The sequence below is a fragment of the Myodes glareolus genome, chromosome 6, assembly GCF_982192425.1.
Source record: "Myodes glareolus chromosome 6, mMyoGla1.1, whole genome shotgun sequence".
NCBI classification, from domain to species: domain Eukaryota; kingdom Metazoa; phylum Chordata; class Mammalia; order Rodentia; family Cricetidae; genus Myodes; species Myodes glareolus.
This window is the reverse complement of record NC_142031.1, coordinates 65,986,679-66,006,830: the sequence shown is the minus strand read 5'-3', so window position 1 is coordinate 66,006,830 and position 20,152 is coordinate 65,986,679. Positions and strand designations below refer to the sequence as shown.

The 20,152-nt window shown below is 43.0% G+C and overlaps 1 protein-coding gene across 3 annotated transcripts in view; it reads right to left on the bottom strand.

Annotated features, from left to right (window-relative positions):
• The window catches only part of Ldah (lipid droplet associated hydrolase), a 79,622-nt gene that overhangs the window by 4,360 nt on the left and 55,110 nt on the right, over positions 1 to 20,152 (bottom strand). For all 3 annotated transcript variants that reach the window (XM_087907253.1, XM_087907254.1, XM_087907255.1), the window contains exons 5-6: positions 10,727 to 10,961; positions 2,557 to 2,639 (exon numbers count right to left, since the gene is read on the bottom strand). In XM_087907253.1, coding sequence (XP_087763379.1) covers positions 2,557 to 2,639; positions 10,727 to 10,961 — 318 coding nt within the window. The remainder of the gene's footprint in view (positions 1 to 2,556; positions 2,640 to 10,726; positions 10,962 to 20,152) is intronic.

Sequence of the window (20,152 nt, the reverse complement as noted above, 5' to 3'; positions counted from 1 at the left end):
CTGGACCTGGAGATACAGTGGTTCTGAGCTGCCTGGTGCGGATGTATGAACTGAACTTGGAGCCCTGAAGAGCAGCACTCACTGCTAACCAATGGGCCATCTTGCTAGCACCTGTGATTATCCTTGCCTTCAATGTACTGATAAAGATGCACATGGTACATTAAATTAAATTGTAATGCATTCTTGGTAACTGTATTTCAATATAACCTATATTCTACAACAGCTTCCTGATGGACCTGTCTTTCCACCCACCTACCTAGCACACATGCACTGATGTGCTGGACCGTCAGATGAAAATCACAGTTCCTTCCGTGGGGAGGGCAGGAGGGCTCATGTACACCTGTGTGACAATTGTGACATTCCAACTCTAAACAGGAGCCATGAGGCCCACGGGAGCACTGCAGCTGGGGAAACTTCCTGGAGATGGCAGTGGGAGCCAAGTTTAAGGAAAGTGGGACTTAGCCAGGTGAGGGGACAGGATCACCTCTGACATCACCGTCACCCTACACTCCTAGGAAAGAACTATCATGCTGGATTTTCATCTGGAGAGAGAAGCAGTTGCCTACTACAGGGAATGTGAATCAATACAGGTGTCCATTACTGGACATAAATTCTCCAGATTGTCCAAGGAAGACAGTTGCCCTGGACATTTCAGTTAATTGGTCACTTTCCCTAAACATATTAAAACACCTCTTTGTGAGAACAAGGAAACCAATGGCAGAGAACCTGACTGTGACTTCAAAGCTGAAGCCTGTCACTCAGGGTAGAAGAAGGGCCCAGGAAGCTTTTGGCATGGTGTGGTAGAGACTAGTTTTATGCTAGCTTCGTGTGGCTTCTTGGTGGGACGGCACACAAATACTCTTTATGGAATGGCTTTGAGGGGAATAACTGAGACAAAGGGAAAGGTTCTCGCATCTGTGATGGCTCAGAAACTTCACGCTGGGCAGTGTGAACAGACACAGAGGTTCTGAGTACCTCTTCTCGGTGGAAACGGGGACCAGGCATCCTTGAACACACACTTAAGGGAGAGGCATTTGCAGTCTCAGGAACTGGGCTCTCAGCTTTGACTACAACATCATTTCTCAACCTGTGGGTTGTGGCACCTTTGGGGATCAAAGGACCCTTTCACAGAGGTCACCTAAGACCACTGGAAAACACAGATATTTACATTACAATTCATAACAGTGGCAAAATACATTTATGAAGTAGCAATAAAAAGAATTTTATGGTGGGGATCACACATCATGTATTATGGGGTAACAGGATTACGGAGGTTAAGAACCACTGGAATAAAAGGTCTCTGGATGAGAGGAGGTATTGCCCACCTTCCTAGGACTGTGTGCCTTAACTTCCCTTATTTCCTAAGCTGACAGGGATATATTGTGTTAAGTACTTTATTAAATTAAGTTGCAGCATGGTTCCTCCTTTTATCCTTATGTAACATAAGTGCCCATACATTCCCTGTCTCTGTATTCACTTAGGAACGCTGAGGAACAGGGACGATCCTATCTGAGGGGAGAGCTGCTCTCTGGCTGGTGGAAGGTGTTCAGTGAACTGACTGAAGGGAGTCACAGTGAGACAGGAATGAAGCTGCACACCAACAGAAAGAACAACACTGGGCATGCCTTAAATTCTGCCCTGCATTTGATGTTGTCATCTTAGAAACACAGTTGTTCCCTGGAGTTGGTGAGCTCCATCCTGAGCCTGTGCTAATAGTAACCTTGAAATGTTGCCTGTCTAGCGGCGCACTCCCGGGTTTCTCCCGAGAAATTGTCAGGAAACTTCCAGCCCTGCCACAGCTGCCGTGAGCAGACCTCTACCTGGGAACGATTACACGTGCATGAGGATTTAACCTAGCACAGGAGTAAGTTAGCGCCTTCCCTGACCTCTTCCTGACCACAACACACAAACAGGATGCAGAACTAGTACTGAACAGCAGCTGGCTTCCCCAGGTGGGAGGACCGCCTCTAACAGGTCAGTCCCGTCATCCCCAGGTGTAAATTTTGGAAACAAGTGTCTGCCAGTCTTACTATAAAGCAGGACTTGAACTGTTTTTATAGACGCCCAACCTGGTGAAGTAAAATGCATCTTGGAAACAGACTCGCTTATAACTTAACTACAAAATAAAATGCTGTTTTCTGGTCATTTCACACCCTCAGTGCTGGAGTATTTCAGAGCCCTGGACAGTAGCAGGTCCTCCTTGCCCAACCTGCTCCAGTCAGTGAGTAACAGCTGCCTCTTGACACAAATTTCTATCTCCAGACAACTGCTGCTCAGGAAATGCGATGGCCACCAATATGCTGATGATATGATGACGTAAACGTAATGACACAAACCAAACAGTACCGGCATTTCTCCAGGTCCTCTTGGGAGGAAATATGTTTAACACAATGAAATCTTTCTTGCAAAGTATGTAACGCTTGCTTCCTAAAACTGCATCAGGGAGGGGTTGCAGAACTGAAAATCAGCACTGTGGATGAGCTGCAGTCCAGTGTCTCACAGTCTGAGAAGTATTTCTTCCCACCACCTGACAGCCTGCAGCCTCGAAGTGGTTACCTTAGGTAAAAGTTCCTGAATGGCTTCATCATCTCTCTTTCCCACCTGCATCATCTCTTGGCTCCCAAGGTAGGCAGCATTCGCTTCATTGGAAACAAACAAAGAAACAAACAGTTAAACACATAGACTATGCAGAAGAAACACAAACATCAAATGAATTTTATCAAATTGATATGATTCCTTTTTCTAGAGGCCAAGCGCTATTTGACACCAGATACTGTGGGTCTAAAAGATGTACACGAGCTCTCTGGCAGGCTTGCAAAGGCAAGGTTGTGTTTTCAGAGCACTGTGTCTCCAAGGTTCACCTAACCCTGGGAGGGGCAGCCCATCCTTAAGTAAAATGTTTTAAAAAAAAGTTTTTAAAGAGACAGAGTTCAGACAGTCAAACATTAAAAGGAATGAAAAAAATAAGCCACGTAAAGATGGACTATACACAGAGAGTCTGGATTATGTACATTATTGTGTTTTCTTTGAAATTTTTGACTGTTAAGAAGCTAAGTACAGAGAGACATTTCATTGTATGGGCTGCTAAGCTAAGCCAGCATGTATATTATAAAGGTATCTTGACCTCAAAGTTTGAGTCTATGGATATATTGCTTTGGAAAAGAGGTTCTTCTTTTGTCTCCACAGAGGATAAAAACTTGTGGATTCATTCCAGGCTAATATGATTTGATATACCACGACCCCCTGAAAGGTTGCTGAGAACACCCTCAAAAATTACTTCACCCAACTGCTGACTGAGATAAACCTAGCAAACATGATATACCATAAAAGACCTGATTAACAACACCCCCAAAAAGCAAAAAGCAATATGAACAAAACTATGCACATATTCCCAAATATTGTTTATAATTGTTTGTTTACACTTAAAGGGAGTATACTATAGAGATGAATAATTTGCTTTGGTATGGATCTTGGTTTATTGATACAAATTTAAGGTAAATTTTGTTATACTGTATATATATATATTTCTGCTCTTGATTAAGGTATTATGTTTGTGCAGTACATTTAAAAATGTAATGTATAATTAAGAAATATAGGTAAATAGAGAGTCATCTATAATAGTCAAGCTTGTAGTCACATTTGTCAGATAGTTATTCTTCAAATCTTTCAGAGACCTTCATAATATAGTATTTAAAATGTTTAAGAACTTAAGACTTTTCATGACAATGAGACACATATGCTCCTGGCTGTACCAAGCTACTTCATGAGGATGATAGGCATCGAAGAGGCTTCCTATGGAGTTTGTTAGCCATTTTCGGCAAGAAACTGCTCTTGCCTGGACTGCTTAACTGGATATGCAGGACCCACAGAGAAATGACTGCTAAACTTGCCTGAAGGTGAGACACGATCCTTCAGGGTTCCTGCTACATGAAAAAGTCTGCCAGACATTCTTCAAAATACAGAAGAAAGTGACTGACAAACTGTCAATATAGGTGGAACTGTCTTTGAAATTTCCTGCTTTGTGAAAAAGTATGCTGGATACTATTGGTCTGTAGGCTGAAGATGGATGCCCCAATGGTACAGAAAAACTTTGGGTGACTGTTCAGGTAGCGAGATGTCTCTGTCAGTTCTAGAGTTTTGGAAGTTGCTTACAATGTACTTCCTGTTTATTTAGGTAATATTATATCCTTCTGGAGCCTTTGATGGAGTTAAAGAACTTATGGTTATAGTTTTCCTTAGTTATGATAAAAGATAAAGTAGATATAAATATTGTAAATGTAATTCTTGTTTGATACCTGTTTTGTAATATGTAATTTTATTACTTTAAAGTGAAAACCTTCCTTTTTATTTAAGCAAAAAAGGGGAGGTTATGTGGGCATCTCCTCTGTGTGCTGTGATTACCGTTAATGAACAAAGAAACTGCTTTGAACCTATAGCAAGGCAGAACTTAGGTTAGGTGGAAAAAACTGAACTGAATGCTGGGAGAAAAAAGCAGAGTTAGGGAGATGCCACGGAGCCACCGCCAGAGTTAGACATGACGAAACTTTAGCCGGTAAGCCACAGCAATACACATGTGGCAATACACAGATTAATAGAAATGGGTTAAATTAATATGTAAGAGTGAGCCAATAAGAAGTTAGAGCTAATGGGCCATACAATAATTTAATTAATACAGTTTTTGTGTGATCATTTTGGGTCTAAGCTAGCTGGGCAGCCAGGAACCAACAAGCACCTCCCTTTTACAACACATCCTGGCCGGTAAGGCCCAAAGATGCCAGGACAGCCTGGGGAATAAGAGTAGAACCCACAGCCTTCAGGCAATTTGAAGGGTTCCACTTGTGTTTGTCCCTGTATAGAAGCCGGGAAACTTCAAACAACAAAAGAGATAATTGTAAAATTCACTTCATTGATTTCTCTTTGGTCAGAATCCCTGCTTTTCACTTCAACATCTGCTGTCTTGAAAACTTTTGATTTTACATTTTATTTGTTGTTTCAGTTATTTTGGGCAAGAGGGCAAATGAAGTCCTTTTTATTCATCTCAGAAGTGGAGGAGCTTTGTGAAGTTATTGCCATTTGAAATGAAAATCCACTTCAGATTTGCCCAATCGAGATATTGGCAAACAAGCAATTTATTTGGTTGCTACTTTTACAACTGAGAAGTCTTCATTAAGAGATGACACTTCCTGTCTCTGGAAACATCTGGAGACTGACGCATCTCAGCATCACGAGGAAGACTTTGTGGTTCTGTATTACAAATTAAATTCAGAGATTGTTTTAACCAACACTGGCTAATGTTTGGGTATTTCTAGCCTACGAGGATTTATTACAACAATACCGAACACAAGGCACTGAGTCACACATTTAATGCTACAGAGCAGCAGAATTCAAGTTACACGTGTGACCTTGGGAGGCTCCTCCGTGGCTGCCATGTGTTGGTCAGACCTTCTCACAGCCCACACGAGGCTTCAATAGTCATCACACATTTCCAGGTAGCCTTTCTACCCTCCCCACCAGCTGGAGTGTTATCAAGTGTTATCAGATCAAAGCTCCTATTCCAATCAATACTTCGTAGGCTAGGCACAGAGACTCCAGTGATAATAACTTTCCTATGTAAGCCAAACTACCACAGGCTCAAACCCCAGCTATTTACTCTCTGAAAACACCCAAAAAAAATCAACCCAGCATCTTACCTTCCCTCCACTTGAAATCACCCCAGAGCTAGGTAGGTACCAGACAACAGACCACCCAGAGACTTCAGAAAATGTAACAGCCAATCCTAGATCTCCCAACCCAGATGCCAAGCACCCCACAACACAGACTGTAGGTCCTCTGTCCCTTCTGCCTTCTGAACTAATAAACAGGGTGCTTCCTTGTGGAGACCTGTGGTGTGGCATGTCCCCCACTACTGGGAGCTGTAAGCAATAACCTCTCCTTTGAAAGGCAGCTGACTGCATGTCTATTGTACCTGATGGAAACAGTTCTAACTGCATTCTGCATCAAGGAGACAGGGCATCTGGGAGGGTGAATGCTGTGACTTAGGTAGAGTAGAGCAGAGGAGAGGAAAGAGCTACAGTACCTGGAAGTTTCAGCAGGTTTCAGAGTGTCGAGCACTGTTGAGAAGGAAATGTCTACCATGAGGAGAATGGACGTGAAACCCTGAAGGATGACCTAGGAAAACGCTTGTTTACTTGGGCTTCATTAAAGCCTAAACACAGCTGAACAAAGGCTCACAAGGAGCTCCATGCTCTAATTTCTTTGCTGCAACCACCTTCTGAAACGTTTGACATTCAAGTGTCACCGTGGATGACCAGAAGAGAGGCTGAGGGCTCAGGGTGGCTGAGGGCTGAGGCTGAGGACCAACAGGACATTGATCTCATAGCACAGTGTTGCTGGGTTTTCCACATGCTCACAGTCTGAAACAAGGACTGCCTTCTGTACAGACTGTGTCCTGTCCTGATGTTATCCATGGGGCCAGTCATCTCTGCTTTACAACTGACCAAGGTCTGATTTCCAGGGTCTAAGTACCACTCAGGTCCTGGATCTGTTCTTCTGACAGCAGACATTGCCACACCTGAACATCACCCACAGCAGTCCCTCCTGCTCCATTGTTAGCTTACGGGCAGAGATTGTGCCTCATCCATTAGTCTATCTAGTGTTCTGCTTCTAACAGGTGTATAAAAGGAAGGGTTAAGTGACGTAAATGGGAAGGGGCTGAGGGAGACGGATGCTTGGCTAGGTATTTTTGCAGGAGTGGTGAGAAAAAGCCTGCTGCTTTATTTAAAGTGGTCCAGCATCTGACATCACTGTGGAAACAATCATGGAAGCCGAAGCACATTGTTGAGCTAAGCAGGAACTCAAGCAGAACAAATAAGCACACATAAGAGGAGGGTCTAAATCTTTATTTTGACATCAGTCATATACTTGTAACTCCCAGGGATGATACATAGGAGCTGAGCTGCAGGTAGACTGGGGAGCTGCAGGGTCAGTGGACAGAAGCTTCAGCAGAACAGAGGCCCAACACAAGAAGAGCTGTGGTAGAGCCCGGCAGTGCAAACCAGGAGGCCCCCCCCCCCAAAAAAAAATCTACAGAATTTGACAGGCACAGAGGCCAAACAAAGACACTTAACACACGGAACTTATTTAACCTTTCTTGTTTCCATTGTTTTTCATCTTTGCCAGTGGTGAAAAATTTGTATAACAACAAAGAAACTAAGCCCAGAAAAGAAAATCTCCTATTCTAAAATTTTTCCAAAATTAAGCGTTTCTTACTTCTGAAACATACTGTTTCTTTACAAGCCAGGACTCTAGTACTGTAGACTGACGACACACTGCCTGTCTGCAGCACTGAGAAGGCCACGTGACTGATCAGCACGACCATCCACTTCGTGTAAAATGTATAATATTATCTTAGTAATAGTTTGTTTATGACAGTGAAAGACGTAACCAGTGGTAGGTAGTGTGCAATTTTAAGCTATCACATTTTAGACTGACAATAATTTAAAAATGTGAGTTAAAACTATTCGGATAAACGATAAACATTGCTAAGACTATTTAACTTTAGAAGAGATGAGGTCCCAGAGTCATATAATTACCCCTAGTACTAAATCCAGCACAGACAAATGCTTTCTTTCTGCTCTTTTCTCCTTGGATTTTAGGTTGAACTTCTTCTGCTCACTAAGTCCTCAGTAGGATTTATGAACAGACTTTATGTACTTTTTTCTTTTTCTTTTTTTTTTTTCGAGACAGGGATTATCAGTAGCTGTGGAGCCTGTCCTGGAACTCGCTCAATAGGAAAGGCTGGCCTTAAATTCACAGAGATCTGCCTGCCCTGCCTCCCGAGTGCTGGGATTAAAGGTGTGCACCACTACCACCACCTCCTGGCATGAACAGACTTTCACATGCCCACCTGAGTGAGAGAGTAGATCACAGGATTTCTTTGTGGTAAAGAAATTTAATCTGGGACAAGATGAAAATATTCTAAGGAGAAATTGGTGACCTGCTGTGAGGCTTGCTATCGTTAGCTTGATAAACAGCTTGAACAGTTATCCCCATGTTTATTAAGGAGGGAGAAGACTATGGAAGCTTCCTTCACAACATGATTTACAAAGCACAAAACCCTGGCAGAACTGCCTCGGGTCTTGGGCTCCGTTCCTCTCCTGAGGTAATGGAAAAGAATGAACATATCAGGTTAGCCTATCAAAAGGACAGTGTTGTTTTTATATGCTATGAAACGTCATACGGCAAAATATTCAACCATTTGTGTGCCGCCACCCTGCACAAAGATGGCACGCCAAGCCTTCTACTCCGTCTTCATGTCTCCAACCCTCCCTCAGCAGGCCAACATTGTAAACACTTAATTGTTTGACCTTGATACTGCTGAGCTAAACTATACTTTCTTTTAGCTTTGATCAGAAAATCTAACTTCGTGTCTTAGTGGGACGACAATGTATATCTCAAGAAATGGAAGTGTATCAACTCAAGGAAACATGCACAGTAGCAAATATTCCAGAGTTGAAATTAAGGGGGAACATCCGTGTATAGTCTTTACAAACCACATTTCAGAATATCAAGTTACCTAATTACCCTGATGGATGCAGAGGTAAGGCTTATACTATCTGCTAATTGAGTTAGGGCCACTGTCTAGATGGGAAGCGACATTTCTCCCCCTCCCACAGGAGGAGAACTCTGATGCCACAGACCTTGGCCTGCTGGAGGGAGGGGGATGTGAAGAGGTAGTAGAGGCTTGGTGTGCCTACCGTCTGCCCAGGGTGGCAGCACTGAAAGGACTGAATATTTTTGTGTATGACCTTTCAGAGCCTATGAAAACAAAACTGTGTGCACAAACTAAAGGACACTGAAGGGCGCCCCTATCTAGACAGGGCAGGATTTATAATCTACCCCTTGGACTAGCAAACTTCCTCCATGTGTTTCCATAAGATTTCTCCTGTAGCACAGACATTACATAATGCACAAACACTGCAAGGCAGCCTGCAAGTCCACCCAGCAAGTTAAAGATCATCCTCTGAAGGGCAACTGGACACGGAGCAGGTCCCCAGCGGGAGGACATAGCTGGACCACAAGCAGTACTGGGATGATTTCTGACTTGAACATTTGCTAGGACTCCTTAGCCACACCACTGAGGCCCCTATGAACACTGGTTACCTTTCTCCAGGGCATGAGATGTTCTGGGGCCCACTAACCATTCTCAGCCTGAAGCCATCTCTTAAGAGCACTGTCCTTCCAGCAAGTCACCAAAGGCATGACCAGGTGGCTGGAGAGGGGGTAGCTTCTGTGATGATTATGGCAAGAGGAGGCAGTGGGTACTGGAGAGCCAGAGGAAGAGGGGTTGTGGTGGTCGGGATGTCTGGACACTTGGTTAATGACCACGAGAGGAGGCCGTGGGTACTGGAGAGCCAGAGGGAGAGGGGATGTGGTGGTCGGGATGTCTGGACACTTGGTTAATGAGCATCTCAGGGTTACTAGGTTCAACTAAACATCCAGGCAGAGGAGCCAGGGACTAGAGAAGTAGCTCTTGCTTCCTTTCCCTGTAACCAAAGTTACACTAACTGGAAAAAACTGAAGTACTGACTACTTGGGTATTGTTAGTCCAAATCAGAGCCAAGGAGCGGAAGACCAGATGAAGCAGGCACACCAGCAGCAAGACGGCTATGTGCACAAATACATCTGCTTGCAAGTCGGTCATTTAAAGTGAAGAAGATGAACTTCCTTCTGGTTTTTAGGGTCTATTTTGAAGACAGTGAGCGACTGTGGTTGGGGAGAAAGCCTGAAACAACGTGGCTGGAAGGCGCTGGTTGGCCCTGTCTAGAGGGGGAGTGTGCACTGTGGTTGAGCTCCAGCGGAGGCTGCTGGAGCCCATGACTAGAGTCCAATCACTGCAACTGCAAGGGGGCTCCTTCCTCACCAGTGACTTCAGGGGTGTTTCTCTAGGAAGATGCTTGTAACTCTTGTGTAGGAAAGACTAGAAATAGCTTACATAAGCACTTGCTTAAACAAAAAGTAAGTGATGGCATATGTATTATATATTCACTTGATACAAAACTGTCGTTTAATTATTGCATTTAGAGTTTATATAATTGAAAGATAAAAATTTCTTATGTTCCACATCCTGATCTGAGGCCTGCTTCTGGTCACAAGTTAGCATGGTGCACAGACATATGTGCAGGCAAAACACCCATACATACAAAAAACTAAATAAAATTTAAGTAATTTGTAAAAACTAATAAGTTATTATTGTCCAAAAGTACAAAATAGAAAGACTAATCATTGGTATATCTGAAAGTATAGACAGCAGAGATTTCAATACTAAACTATGTTAGCATGGTGATGTTTACTCTGGCATAATTTAAACTCTTCTAAATTGATGGAAAAGATGAGCATCAAGATGTAACCCATGCCCTCTACAGGCCATTACTGCAGACACTGAGCTGCAGGCTACCTCTGGATTCCTGCGAGGACTCCACACAAGCTGTATCCTGTGCTTGGCTCATCTCCCCATGCTGTAGCTACAGCGTGAACCAGGAGCAGAAGGGAACATTAAAGCCCCATGAGATTTTTACTTCCGGTTATCCTGAACTCAATGTCAAATTAAATGTGGGGTAGGAAAAGTCAAACAGATAACTGCCCGATGCTCACGAACTGGCCAAGACTAGTCTGCACACTCTTCCTTACACAACAGCAGCCACACACCTTTGAAAAGCATGCTTACCCAGGCAGAATGGATGAAGAAAGTTCTTCAAAGGAATTTCACAGGTGAAGTTCAGTTTTTCAAGGGCTTTTTTGATTATGAAGGACTTTATTATTTCTGGACATGGTTTAAGTAATAAGTAGCCGGTAGCATAGAGCGCATATCGAAACCAGCACAGAAGTGGAGTGGCAATTCTGCCGTTGGGCGTCTCAGCCATCCGCTCAATAGTGGGAAACAGCAGAAAGGAGTGGATGACCTACAAGAAAGAAACACATTTACATGAGAGGTTTTCTTACAGAATAGCCCATGCTTGCCTGTATTTCCTATAGTCTCCTGACAGTCACCAGGCCTTGGCTGTTCTTCCTACACTCTCCTCCTGGCAGTCATCAGGCCTAGAACACCACTAGAGATGCGCTCACACAAAGCTAAAGCTGACTGTATTCTTACCCCATGCTAGTCCATAGGGGGCCTAAGTGCATCCTGGGGCACTGGGGCTAACTATGGGAAGGAGGAGGAGTGACAGACACTTCTAGGTCATGATGGAAATTCACCATTCATTGAAGGAGTACCAGAAGGAGGAATTCATACCCTGACCTGACTTGATGGGAACAGGGTCGCACGAAAGGCTCCATTGCTATGAGCATTTCTTTACTGATTAGACTTGGAGACAGTTCTCTTTTCAAAGTGGGTTTCTCTTAATTTCAATCTTTTTTTAAAATTTATTTATTTATTAAAAATTTCCACCTCCTCCCCGCCTCCCTTTTCCCTCCCCCTCCCTCTACTCCTTCCCTCCCAGTCCTAAGAGCAGTCAGGGTTCCCTGCCCCATGAGAAGTCCAAGGTCCTCCCCTCTCCATCCAGGTCTATAAAGGAGAGCATCCAAACAAACCAGGCTCCCACAAAGCCAGTCCATGAAGTAGAATCAAAACCCAGTGCCATTGTCCTTGACTTCTCAGTCAGCCCTCATTGTCAGACACATTCAGAGAGTCCAGTTTGATCACATGCTCCATCAGTCCCAGTACAGCTGGCCTTGGTGAGCTCCCATTAGATCAGTCCCACCGTCTCAGTGGGTGGACGCACCCCTCGTGGTCCTGACTTCCTTACTCATCTTATCCCTCCTTTTGCTCCTCATTTGGACTTTGAGAGCTCAGTCCAGTGCTCCAATGTGGGTCTCTTTCTCTATCTCCATCCAACGCCAGACAGAGAATTCTCAACAGAAGAAATTCAAATGGCCAAAAGACACTTATGGTCATGCAATCAGCAAAACACAAATCAAAACAATGTTGAGATACCATCTTACACCTGTCAGAATAGCTAAAATCAAAAACACCAATGAGAGCCTATGCTGGAGAGGATGTGGAGTAAGGGGAACACTCATCCATTGTTGGTGGGAATGCAAACTTGTGCAGCCACTTTGGAAATCAGTGTGGCGGTTTCCCAGAAAACTGGGAATCAACCTACCTCAGGACCCAGCAATTCCACTCTTGGGAATATACCCAAGAGATGCTCAATCATACTACAAAAGCATTTGTTCAACTATGTTCATAGCAGCACTATTTGTAATAGCCAGAACATGGAACAACCTAGGTGCCCCTCGATGGTTAAAGAAGGTGTGGCACATATACACTTTAGAGTTTTACTCAGCGGTAAGAAACAATGACATCTTGAATTTTGCATGCAAATGGATGGAAAAAGAAAACACTTTATTGAGTGAGTTAACTTCAATCTTAACTTTATCTTAAGGATAAAAGCATCAAACTGGCTCACTCAGGAAAACAGAGATAGATCCAAATGCTTCTCCTGATGAAAATGAACATAAGTCCAACCACTTTAAGTCAGACAGTATTTACCACCTGGTTATTACTAGCTATGTGAAAATGACTTCTATAGGAGATCAGAAAAGTCAAAAGAGTTATGCTCAATCTATTAACGGAAATATAAATGGGCACCTCAGTAATAGTAAAAGATCATAGAACAGGAAAATAAGAACAGAGGCTATCAATTTAAGTTTCCTATCCTTTACTTTTATTTTATATGTATGGGTGTTTTGCTTGCATGTATATATGGGTACCATGTGTACACAGAAGCAAGAAGAAGGTGTTGAATCCCCCTGGGGCTGGAATTCCAGACAGTTGTGAGCCATGATGCAGGTGCTAGGGATAAAACTCAGGTTTTCTTAAAGAACTAACATTGCTCTTTACCACTGGAAAATCTTGGCACCTACACCTTAATTTATAATTACATTAGAAAACCAATTTAAAGTGTGTGTGCACACACATGTGTGTACCAGGGTGCACATTTGGAATTTAGAAACAATTTGTGGGAGTCAATTTTCTGCTTCCACTATGAACTTGGGATATCAGGCTTGGCACCAGTCCTGGTTTTATTTTTAAACATTTTAAGTTAAACAGAACACACATAGAGTGAGGCCAATCACTATAGAGCAAACAGCAAGGCAGCAGAAAATGCAACGAGCACAGCCTGCCTTGAATCTCCAGCCACAGGGTTTCCTTCCGGTCAGCACCCATCACCTCATGTGGGCAGTCCTTTTCCATTTCACATCAGTGCTCACGGTCCCTTCACAATGAAGAGCCTCTAGGTTAATGAATTTTACATAACAGCACGCTTTATGGTTTTACTTCTTTTATTCAACCTCATGTTTATAAACATCTTTGTTTACCTTATTTTTGCTAATATTCCACTATATAAATATGCAAACTTTATTCATTTCACTGTAAGAGATTTCAGTTGTTTTCAGTCTTTATTCAGATCTTAGTTTCTGACCCAGTGCTTTCGCTGTAAAGAAGCTAACGCAGGTCTTGCAAAGGCCGGTATGGCCCACACCTCTCCTCAGCTGTTGTTGTCTACAGGGTTGTTACTTTCCCTTAACCTTTGGAGGATGAGCGCACGGGGTAGCGACTGCAGATGGTGGTTTTCTCTTTTATTTCGTTTCTCCTCTTCTACACTAAACATCTCATGCCTTCTCTCTTCCTGTCTGTGAAGGTTCTAAGGAGCTGAAAATGATTCTAGCTTTTGCTTCTCGACAAGAAATGTGCTTGTTTTTTTCTCTTTCTCTCTCAGAATTTCATTATATATTTGACTTTCTGTAGTTTGGAAATGCATGCCTAATTGTAGCACATTTTAGGAAGCTGTTAATCCAGTGCGGTGTCTACGGAGGTCCCTGTGTCTCTAGTGTGGTGTCTGACATGAATTTAGTTGCTATCTTTAAGAGTTACTTTCTGTTTCTCTCTTTCCCTACTGTATGCCGGTTCTTTGTAGAGTCCTACACTCTTCCCAAACTGTTTTGTTTCTCTTTGCTTTTTGTTCTCTTTGCTTTTTGTCATTAGAGGTTTCTACTGAGATATCTTCAAGCTCAGAAATTCTTCACTTACTATATTCAAGTTACTCACACACCTAACAAAGGCCATATTCATTTCTGTTCCTAGTTTTGATTAGCAGCATTCCAACACCTCTTAGGAGTCCCCTATCTGCTCATGTTGCCCACTTCTATTAGAACTTTTAATTTGTTCATCATAGCTGCTCAAATTCCTGGCCTGCTAATCTCCACAACCCTATATATGGGTCTGCTGCTCACTCCACTTGTCAAGTTGTGCCTTCTGCTACTTAGCATTTCTTGTAATGTTTTTCCTGCCAGCCAGACACAATGTGCCAGGGGAAATCAGCAAGTGTGGCGCTGCTCACACAGTGCTCTCTTGTCGTTCACAGTGGATCTGTCTCTGCTTTTTGCCAGAAGTGCACGGGATAATTCTACAATGTCCACCACGGGAGCCTAGTTGAACTCTTAGGAGACAAACCTCAAAAATATACAGTATAAAAATATACATTTCTCACATGTCTGGGACCTCCTGGAAGTTCTAAACTTCAGAGTTCTTTACTCTGAGCCCTCAGGAATTAGCCAACCACTACATGGCTTCTCCATCCTTGACATTTGGCTCCCACAGGGCTTCAGCATGTGACTCTCCACTCTGGTAAGCTGGCACACCTTATATGTCCCCATCTTTTGCACTGATCTTTGGTGGCCATCAAGCCTGCTTGGCTTTTCATGGACCTGGGCATGAACTTGGTCCTCATGCATACAATGCCAGTGCTCTGCTTGCTGAGTCATCTCCCCAGACCACCCTTGCTTTTTAAAGAGCTGTTGTGTGAACTTTGTCCTGAAGAAACAAGAATCAACATCTGCTCACCCACATAGGGCACCCATCCCAGAAACAAAGAAACAATTCCATCAGTGAGTTCACCCAGAGTTACTCTCACAACTGTCAACAACTTATGGGTCATTACACTGTTAGGAAAAACTGTTTTTCTCAGCAACTGTTAATTGTTAAACCTTCGAGAAGGGCTGGGGCTTTGTGCGTCCCTCCCCTGCACTATGATACGGAGTTAATGAGCTCAATTCTGGACGAGTCTCCTTCCAGTAACTACAGCTGCATCCTGCTCAACTGGACAATGGCCACATCATGTCCAGAGGACAGTGTGTCACAGCTATCGTTATCCTGGCATCTCCTCAGTGATACAACTTTGTGGCTTTGTTCTGCATGTCCCTGGTGATCAGGGATGTTGAACACATTTTCAGATATGTATTGCCAATGGTATTTCTCTTCTGAATATAAATTGAATCAAGTTTTTGATCATTTCTAAACTGGATTTGGTCTTCTATTTTAAAAAAAATTATATTTTGTATTTATATCTTTATTGTAAATGGTGGAGCATGCACACACAATGTGCACCTATGTAGATTACAACAAGTGGAAGGGAGTCGGTTCTCTCCTTGCACCATGTGGGACTTGGGAATCTACCTCAGGTTGTCAGGGTATGGGCCCCTTTTCCAAGGAGCCATGAGCTCACCTAGTAATTCTTTCCAGTTACTGTTTTTTGTAGTTTTTTTTAAATGAAATTCTTCTCTAACTCCTAATCAAGAATGTGACTTTTCCTTCAAAATGTTTCTTTATAATAACTGGATGTGCTGGCCCTTATCTTCTCTACAATGCAGGCCCATGCCTGTGGCTGCATTACATCAGTTGTGGGTCTGTTCTCTGACTTCAGATATCTGCAAATGTTTGATCATTTCCTTATGTATTTTACATCTCTTTCTGAGTGAAATCGACACACTTTCCCTGAGGGTGGGTTTCTGTCTCTTCACCGTCTGCTGTGGGCAGTTTCTTTCTCTTGGTCACCTGTTTGATGACATTGCCCAAATGCCAAATTTGGTCAGCTGCTCCCTGGGATTCTCCCTTTGTGTCTCTCACTAATGCAGAACAGGGATTTGACGTGAAAACTGAGGAGGGTTTTTTTTCTTTTGAGTCATATCTTGTTTTTTCCTGGTCCTATCTCTCAGCTATTTAGCTATTTCCTGTAGACATTTTCTTCTACAACAATACTTGAGATATTTTGTTTCCTTTTGCTCATAATAATTTGCATTTCTCTGGTTTTCCTCCTGAGCCCAACAAGAATGTATAATTCCAGGTGTTTCTGTATGGCCTGGATGATGACCGAAAAGTTCTGGGGTGAGGGGCAAGGGCTTTTCAGACATCTGGAAATGCTGCTCCAGTAGTGAAGCATTGCCAATGCTGCCAACACACTTCTTAAACAAAGCACAGCGTTTCAGCCGCAATATAAAGTGAGATCTGAGCTCACACAGAAAGTACATTTTGTCATATTCCCATGCTATAATGTAGGTATCTGTCGTGTTATTTTAACACCAAGCAGCATGCTTTAGGAGTCTGAGGGGTAAAACTGACGAAAAACCTTTCAGGAATCAGAGAGGTGATCTATTAACCAATGACTTCCCACCACCCAATTGCGAGTTTTGTCTTTTAGGGAATTCTAATGTCATGTGTCCTTTCAATCATCAAAGTGACAGAGATGCGGCTTAAGATTTAAAGAGACTTAACAGATTGCAAATAGGTGGGTTTGTGCAAAGGAGTCCCTTGTATTGAGATAGGAAGGGCTTCTCTGTGTCCTGCTGAGGTTTCCCAGGTGGAGTGAGCTCTCCCCACCCCATTATTGCAAGAAGAGCTCCCCTCCAGGCCAAGGAGCAGGCTGCCTGGTAGCAGCTGAGGAAGCAACACAAAGATGTAGAAACCGCTCCTATATATGCCCTTCCTCCATCTCCACCCTCCCACTCCCCCAAGTTCTTGCTAGTCCTTCCCTTCTCCCTTCCCTCTCCCCTTCTCCCCTTACCCACTTCTCCCAAACTCACCCCCACCCCCATGCTCACAGCTTTTGCCCTGCAATCTTGTTTGCTTCCAATTTCCAGGAGGATCTATATATGGTTTTCTTTGGGTTCACCTTGTTATTTGGCTTCTCTGGGCTTGTGAACTATGGGCTTAATGTCCTTGGTTTATGGCTAGAGTCTACAAATGAGTGAGTACTTACCATATTTATCTTTTTGGGTCTGGGTTATCTCACTCAGGATAGTGTTTTCTATTTCCATCCATTTGGATGCAAAATTCAAGATGTCATTGCTTTTTTACCACTGAGTAGTACTCTAATGTGTATATATTCCACACTTTCTATATCCATTCTTCCATTGAGGGGCATCTAGGTTGTTTTCAGGTTCTTGCTATTACAAATAATGCTGCTATGAACATAGTTGAACAAATGCTTTTGTAGTATGATTGGGCATCTCTTGGATATATTCCCAAGAATGGTATTGCTGGATCCTGAGGTAGGTTGATTCCGAATTTCCCGAGAAATTGACACACGGATTTCCAAAGTGGCTGCACAAGTTTGCATTCCCACCAGCAATGGATATAGGAGCAGGGATACCCACAGTTAGGGATCCATTTTAGGGTTGGCAAGAGTCTTGGCTCTAGAGGGGATCCCATGTGTCCATGGGATGTCTCCAGCTAGGTTCTTGGACAGCAGAGGAGAGGGTGCCTGAACTGTCCTTGCCCCACTATCACACTGATGATTATGTCGAATATCACCATAGAATCTTCGTCTGGCGACAGATGGAGATAGAGACAGAGACCCTCATCAGAGCAATGAACTGGGCTCCCAAGGCCCAGTTGAAAGGCAGAAGGAGGGAGAAGATGAGCAAGGAAGTCAGGACCGCGAAGGGTTGGTCCACCAACTGAGGCATTGTGCCTGTTCTAATGGGAGCTCACCAAATCCAGCTGGACCAGGTCTGAATGAGCATGTGACCAAACCGGACTCTCTGATTGCGGCTGACAATGGGGGCTGACTGAGAAGCCATTGATAAAGGAACTGGGATTTGTTTTTACGGCATGTTCTGGCTTTTTGGGACCCTACTCTATATGGATGCACAGCTCCCTAGGCCTGGATGTAGGGGGGAGGGCCTTGGACTTCCCACAGGGCAGGATTCAGGCCCTCTCTCAAGCAGGTCAGAAGAGGGAGGAGGGGGTGTGGGGGAGCAGAGGGGATTGGGAGGAGGGGAGGAAGTATAAATAATTGAATGGAAAAACAAAAATTTAAAAAATAAATAAATAAATAAATAAATAAATAAATAAATAAATAAAAAAGAGGTAGAAACTGAAGTCTCAGTGTTGCTACTCCTGGGGCGACACTCTGGTCAGGAAGCCAGGCTGGCCTCCGTTATGAGCACACAGGCTCGTCTTGGGCAGTCAGTGCTCTTCGGTAACACTTGGGTAGACTTCCATGTTCTGGTAAGGAGACCGGTCTGTCACTTTCTTTTCCCAGTTGTGTCTACATTCCTTTGTATATTAAGACTTCCCTGAGCTGCAAAGCATGGCCCTTCCTCACTATCTAGAAGGCTAGTAAAATAATACAATTATTTATGCTCTGAATATTCAGCAGATCTCATCACTGAAGCCATCTGGGTCTGGGTTTTCATTTTCCAAAAACGCATGGGCTATTGATTTGTTCAATTTATTTAATAGTTCAAGCTTACCCAGGACATTTCATCTTGAATTTGCTGTCATATATTCCCGCTCCCCCACCCCAACCAGGCTTCAGTCCACTTCATTTAAATCTCCAAACTCACTGGCAGAACATTATCTATAGCATCCTGTTATTATATTTCCATCTCTGTCCTAGTAATGATGTCACCGCTCGCAGCTCTTATGCTGCCTGTGGTGCCCGAGAGAACAAACTCTAAGGAAGTCCCTTTGTTTTAGTCCTTGTTCTCTCTGGGGCTGATTCTGTACAATATTACACAGCTATAAAAGCTTTCTCTTGGCAAGAGCTGCAAGATAAGACTTTTCCTATTCTTTCATTTTCTATATTTCTACATAGGATATGGTTGGAATTTTCCTCTATTCAATCTCATAATTTAGTTAGGATACATTTTCATCTAAAGCTACTGCTAATATTTTAGGTATGAACCCAAAGTACACAAATCCCAGTTCCCAGCTCCCCTGTTAGCTTCCTCCATATTCCTTTATCTTTCTTATCACATTTAATAGAAAACAATAAAGGATATGGAAATCTATATATGAAAGGTCACACTCAAAGATTGGAAACCGAAGACTACACAATCATGCCAAAAATGCAGAAACACCATCTGACAATAATATAACATCCTCTCATGCCATAACTGCACAATGAATAAGGTGTGGAAGGAATGTGCTGCACAGCAACAGCCGTAGATGGCATCCCCGGTGCTAACATCACATCCATGACTGAGAGTTCGAGGCTTTCCCCATAAGGAACAAGACAACAGTAGAGTCTTACTAAAACAAGTAGGTTCAAGAAATTGAAAGTTATGTAAATCAGAAATAAGGAGTTATACTACTGTGGACAGTAAGATGCAAATAGGAAATGACACAATGAAAATCTGTTTGAACTAAAAAGTTAGTTCAGTAAAGTTGCAGGATGAGAAAATCAACACTTAAAAAATTGGTAATGTTTCTGTAGGCCAGCAACAAACTTCTCCCTAAAGGATATCAGGAAAACAATTTCACTTTTTATTGAAGAATGGGTTTAATCAATGGGGCTGGAGACATGGCTCAGCAGTTTGAACCAGGTACTGTTCCTCCAGAGGACTCAAGTTCAGGCCCCAGCACCCATGCATGTCAGGTGGCTCACAGTCAACTTCAATTCCACCCTCAAGAGATCTGACACTCTCTCCCGGCCACTGCTGGTACTGCAATGATGTGTAAATCCTTCACTCCCCCATCACATACACAAATTTAAAAATAAAAATCTTAAAAAGAATTAATTTAAGCAAAAACCTGTATACTCAGAGGTGTAAAATACTGAAAAAAAACTGAGACATCAATAATGAAAACCTCTCCACTGCCCATCAATTAGAAAACTACTATGAATATGTCCACACTACCAAGGGCAATCTACAGATGCCATGCATTTTCCACCAAAGTTACAAAGCTGTTTTTCACATTTAAAAAGCCAAACTGTGTACACAGCAACAGAAGACGCCAAATATCCAAACCAGTCTTTAAGAAAAAGAGCAAAGCTGTTGCATCACACCAACTGACTTCAAAACA